The sequence below is a fragment of the Sarcophilus harrisii genome, chromosome 3, assembly GCF_902635505.1.
Source record: "Sarcophilus harrisii chromosome 3, mSarHar1.11, whole genome shotgun sequence".
NCBI lineage: Eukaryota > Metazoa > Chordata > Mammalia > Dasyuromorphia > Dasyuridae > Sarcophilus > Sarcophilus harrisii.
Window position 1 is genome coordinate 542,921,049 of NC_045428.1, and position 5,784 is coordinate 542,926,832.

The following is a 5,784-nucleotide window of genomic DNA, read 5'->3' on the forward strand; positions in this document are numbered from 1 at the left end:
CCCTACATATTGTCCTGTTACAAATATCTAAGCTTCATCAATACTCAGGCAGCTGCTCTTAAGGGCTTCCTGTGCTAAGGGCTTAGGAAGGGTCTCCTAGATTCATTAGCAAGTGTTTATGTTCCCCCTCGAATCAAATCAAATAAGATACTATTTGTAAAGTGCTCATTAGCACAGTGTCTAGCACATAGGAGATTAATAAATGCTTTTTTAGTCTCCTGTCTCTTTGCCATCTCTCTATTCCTATTCCCTGGGTACCCAGAGTTTGGAGAAAAGCATCAATGGAAACTGGGGATCTGCTCTTCAGACCTTCTCTTCAACCAGAAAGCCTGGAAAAGAACCCGGGTATGAAGACACAAGTTGGCCCTTTACACTCAAATACCCCAGTAAATTAAAAAAAAATCCATTCAGATGGGAATCAAACACAGGCATTTTGCTTCTAACTACAAAGCTAGAGGAGCAAGACTATGGAAAAAAAGAATGAAAGTCTAGGTTAGGGGTGATGGATTCTAGGAGTTTGAAGGCTTGTCAGCATTCTAACCCCTCCAGCTGAGCTGCCGAGGCATGGGAAACTCTAAGAGCCAACTTGCTTTCCATTTTAAAAAGTGGAAGTAGGCCTAGGAGAACTTGAGGATGCCAGTGGCCTGGGGATGTGAGAATTTTTCAATTCTCCCATGACTCCCCAAAGAAGAGACTTTCCCAGGACCCGAAGCAGACAAGGAAGGTGAGAGCACCATGAAGTTGCTTTTGTTTAGATTCTGGTAGGTGTGGCCTGAGGGGTTCAGAGTTGCAGACTGGGGCCAGCCAGTTGCTTGGCCCCTCAAAGTCTGTCTGCTCAGTTTTCTGGGACAGAGTATTAAGAATTGAAGACAAATCCTTTTTAGGGCCTTCAAATCCAGAGGGGAAATTTGGTGTAGCTTTGTCTTTTTAAGCCTCCCATTTGAGACTCTGGTTTCTAATACTGTTAAGTAGGCGCTGAGCTCAATCTCCTTTCAGGAGAAGCCGGTCTGAGCAGTATTGGGCTTTCTCCGGTCTCAGACCAGGCTTCCGGGCTCGCGGCCTTGAGCACAAGATAGGCTGAGGAGGTTGGGGGATTTCTGGAAATAACCAGTGGAACCCCAGACTACGAGTCCTACCGTGCATGGGAATGACACCCCCTGTCCCAGGTTCCGATTCATGCCCATGGTACCCATGCCACCCATCCCAGCCCCTGCTACAGCAAAGAGGACAGGACACAGCCATGGGGTACATGTTTTATGAGTAATAAAATATTTACTATAACATAAATATAAAGGGGGGGAACTTCCCAGTCTACAATTTTTAGAAATTAAAATACAGAATGCACCAAAATGTTGTCCAAAAATTAATAAAAATAATAAAATTAAACTTTAAACTGTAACAAACCGACCTAGAACTGGGGGAAGGGCATGGGGCGAGGAAGGGAAGGGAAGAAGGGGAAGTTCCAGACACATCCAGAAAATAAATAGGACCGGTCAGAAATCCGGAAATCATATTAAAATATCCTCTTCAGATTAGGCAGCGTACAAAATTCTCTAGGATGGAAAACCCCAAGCCCCCAAGATAAGTTCAGCACAGCGGATTCCTCCTTTTCCTCCAACCACTGGCCTGTGCATACATATCTCACATATTTACAGGGCTAGTGCCTCCCCCAAACGCCCCAAGCGGGACTGGACTTTTTTTTCCAGCTTTCCCTGGGCTCCCAAGCCCCCAGATTTGCAGCTGGGGGAGGGACTAAAGGGGGCAGAAAGGGAGTTGAGGGGAGTCTGGGGGTAGGAAAATTGGGGGAGGGGTGTTTCTGTCGCTGGGTTTAAAAACAATAATAAGAGGGATCTAACTTTTCCAAAAAGTGTTTTCAAAATGGGATAGGGACAAAGGGGTCCCCGGGTGGTTGTGGGGATACTGAGGAGGCTGAAGGTCTTCTGTTCCCAGCCCTCAGAGTCTCCCTGATGGGGAGAGAAAGGGGAATGATAGAGCCCCCCTCCACCTGCAGGGGTGTAGAAAGATGCGGGTTCGGATAAAACGAAACAGAAAGCATCCCCGGGGTTTGGGGATTTCGATCCATCTTTTCTTGTTTTCGGTTTTCTGGGGTGAAGTGGGGGAGTGTGAGAATAGATAGGACTAGATGAAAGCTTTGGCTACTTCCTGTGTGACAGACACACAGACTCGGCTCTCCTCTCCCGGGCTCCCCCGCCGCCTGCTGCGCCCTCCCGCCCGTCGTCGAGAGCCCCGATAAATACAGTAAACAGCGATTTAAATTAAGGACCCGAGCGGAGTTTGGCAAACCAAAAACGAAAAACATCTCAACGAATAAATAAAAACATAACATTAAAAAAAAACCCACCCCAAACAACACCCACCGACCAGGACGACTGGGGAGAGAGGGGCCAAGATTCGGGAAGGAAAAGAGGTGGAGGGAAAAAATAAGATCCCCTCCCTCCACACCCCACCTCTCCGTGGGTGCAGGAGCTCCCCCAGGCATTAACCCTTTAGGGATCTCGCTGCTCCTGGGACCTCAACTGGGGAGGTTCCTCAGCGTGTGTCTGACTGTGCCTGCGTAAAGGAATGACTGTTTTGTGGAGGTTGCTGAGTGTATGTGTGTGTTTGTGATTGCAAGTGGGATTTTGTAAATGTGCCCGAAAACACTGTGACAGAGTATGTGTATTTGTGTGTGCAGCGAGCGCCCTCTCCTCTGCCCCTCTCCCCGGGATCCCCCTTCCCCCTAATCGCGTTACCTGTCGCTGCCGGGAGGACGCTGCCGGGATCCCGCCCGAAACAGCCGGGGAAAGGGAAAAAGGGAAGGGATGGGTGCGCGCCCGCCTGCCTGTGAGTCTGGGGGATTAGGGCTGCCGGGAATGGGATGGATGGAGGTGGTGGTCCGTGGGTGGCGGGCTAGTTGATTAAGTCGGCTCGGGGTCTCGGTTCCTCTCTGCTCCAGCCCAGGCTGCGCCTCCAGTCCGCCATCTCCGAGACAATTTCGGGTCCTCGTTCGTCTGGTTCGGGGTCGTGTTATTTATTTATTTATTTTTAAAGTTTCTTTGCCTTTTTTTTTTTAAATTGTAAAATCCAAACAAACAAAAAGTCCTGTCCGCGTGGGCTGCGGGCGAGATCAGCCCCCGACTGCCCTCTAGGTCTTGCTGTCTCGGGGGCCGCTCCCTTTTTTTTTTTTTGGAGGGGGGGGTGTCGGCACGGTGGGCAGAAGAGAAGGAAGGGGCTCGAGTCCGGGCCCCGCAGGGTGAGGGGGGGTCACTGCACGGATCCTTGCAGTGTGTGGTGGTGGTGATGGTGCAGCGGGGCGGGTGGTGGAGGCGGCGGGGCTGAGGGCGGCGAAGCGCCCCCGCCACCGGCCCCGGGGGGCCCCAGCTCACCTGGCGCATACACGTCGTCCATAGGGGGGTGGCCGGCGCCAGCGGCCGGGGTCATGCGCTTCTCCTTCTGCCGCCGGTTGCAGAACCAGACGCGCACCACCTCCTTCTCCAGTTGCAGACTGTCGGCCAGGCCCGTGATCTCGTGAGCCGACGGCTTGGGGCACTTAAGGAAGTGGCTCTCCAGAGCGCCCTTGACGCCCACCTCGATGGACGTGCGCTTCTTGCGTTTGCGTCCCTGCGCCGCGATCTTGTCCAGGTTGGTGGGGCTGCCGGTGGAAGAGTCGGTCTCCTCTAGCCACTTGTTCAGCAGTGGCTTCAATTTACACATGTTCTTGAAGCTGAGCTGCAGGGCCTCGAAGCGGCAGATGGTGGTCTGCGAGAAGACATTCCCGTAGAGTGTGCCCAGCGCTAGCCCAACGTCGGCCTGCGTGAAGCCCAGTTTGATGCGCCTCTGTTTGAACTGCTTGGCGAATTGCTCCAGGTCGTCGGAGCTCGGAGCGTCCTCATCCGAGTGCTCCCCGACCGAGGAGGAGCCGCCGCCACCGGCGCCCGGGTGCAGGTGACCCGCATGGAGCCCACCCGCATGTCCATGTCCGTGTCCACCCAGGTGGGGCGGCGGCGACGGCTCCAGCTGCGCCTCGTGTCCGTCTTCGTGCAGCCCATGGTGCAGGCCGGGGCCCGCGCCGCCCCCGCCAGCCGCTAGCATCCCCGCGAGGCCCCCGCCCCCGGCAGCTCCCGGATAGGCGGCCGCTTGCGCGTAGAGCCCTAGAGGCTGGGGCTGGTGGCCCCCGCCCGCCCCGGGTGACGGAGACATGGCCGGGCCTAGGTGGTGAGGTGTCCCGCCTTGAGCCCACGCCGCTCCCGCATGAGCCGCCCCCTGGTGCACCAGCCGCGCGTGGAAGCCTCCGCCGTCGTCCCCACGGCTGCCGCCTCCACCCTTCCCGTGGTCCAAGTGGGGGCCACTTGCCCAGTCGCTCCCGCCGCCGCCGCCCGTCGGTAGCCACTGGTGATGCGCCAGGCCCACGGGGTGCCCCGCGCTTGCTCCCAGCCACTCGTGGTGCATCAGCTTCTGTACCTCGCGGTACGCGGCCCCCGCGTGGAGTCTTTCGGCCGCTGCCGCCGCGGCCGCCGCCGCCGCCGCATCCGGATGCATGAGCGGCCCGGCGCCCCCGGCCCCGCCGCCCGGGCCCCGCGGCAGGTACTGCGCGGTGGTGGCCATGCCGCCACCGCCGCCGCTGCCTCCGCCGCTGCTCCGTCTGCGGGCCCCGCCGCCCCGCTCCGCCGGCTTAAAGCCGGGACCCGCTCTGTACTCCGGAGCCCCACCCCTCCTGCTTCTCATTGGCTGGCCGCAGACACGCCTCCCGTTCCCCCCCAAAGCCCTTGGCTGGCGCCCCCCTTCTTTCCTCTCGCCTGGCGGCCGGGCCCGGGCCTCCCCCTCACCATTGGTCTCCAGCTCCGGATGGTCCCGCGTGCCGGTCCCGCTGATTGGCCGCAGGGGGTTCATTCACCACCTCCCCCTTGTTTCCCACCCCCCGGTTCCCCGCACCTAACACTCACATTCACGCCCCCGGGGGCGCGGCCGCCACGTGGGAGAGAGGCGCGGGGGTGGCCTGGGGACCGCGCCCCGCTTTTCTCTCCCTACTCTTAGCGTGGGCCCTGCTTGCCACAGGCAGTGGAGACCCCGGGACAGGCCCACGGCCATGAGCCACGAACCCGGGAGAGTACAGATAACTCTTTCTGGGCACGACAGGAGAAGGAGGTTCGGTCTCTCCTCCCGTTCCTCTGTCCAGGGGATCAGGGCTGGCTCTGGGAGGCGCTTAGGTTCCCCCAGAAGCTGCTCAGCCCCGCGGCTCCTCCTCTCCGAGAGGCCATTGCTCTGCTCCGGGACTGGCCCTCCCCATGCATCCTGAGTCCCTGCAGTGCCGAGATGAAAGGTAGAATCGCGGTCCGGTTCCTGCGCCCCCGGCTCCGGATTCGGGGTCGTTCTGGGCTCCACTCGGCTTTGCCCGTCCCCGACTTGACCCGCACTCTCCTTTCCTGAGGGTCCACCCGCCTCGATCCTCGGCCGCTCGGGTTCCGATTTGGGTCCTCTGACTCCCCGGAAAAGGGGAGGCAGGCAGACTGGGAGGGTGCAAAGCGCAGGGAATCGGAGCTTTGTGCCAGACAGAGCAGAATCGGGGTTTCCAGGCCCGGCCGCTTTGGGCTGGAGCTCGGTCTCCTCCGTCTCTCGACGAAGTCAGCCCCAGTGCTGCAGCCCAGGTGAGTACCGAGCCGGTGGCTGAGGGGCTGTTTGTTCCTAACTAAAGTAGCCACTGTCCCAGGCCTCTCTGGTCCCCTTTCAGCCTTTTCCCACTTACTTTCTGCTAGCGGGAAAGTAACTGGTGTCAGGGAGGGGCTC

At 58.2% G+C, this 5,784-nt stretch overlaps 1 protein-coding gene across 1 annotated transcript; it reads right to left on the reverse strand.

Annotated features, from left to right (window-relative positions):
- Positions 1-1,241: 1,241 nt before the first annotated feature.
- On the reverse strand, positions 1,242-4,635 carry POU3F1 (POU class 3 homeobox 1). Its single transcript, XM_031962187.1, has one exon. It carries the CDS (start codon positions 4,603-4,605, stop codon positions 3,265-3,267), a length of 1,341 nt encoding a protein of 446 aa, XP_031818047.1. The 5' UTR covers positions 4,606-4,635; the 3' UTR covers positions 1,242-3,264.
- Between the last annotated feature and the right edge of the window lie 1,149 nt (positions 4,636-5,784).

What these genes read in the sequence shown, in the direction of transcription:
- POU3F1 (XM_031962187.1), bottom strand. Translation starts at nt 4,605, where the DNA reads ATGGCCACCACCGCGCAGTACCTGCCGCGGGGCCCGGGCGGCGGGGCC.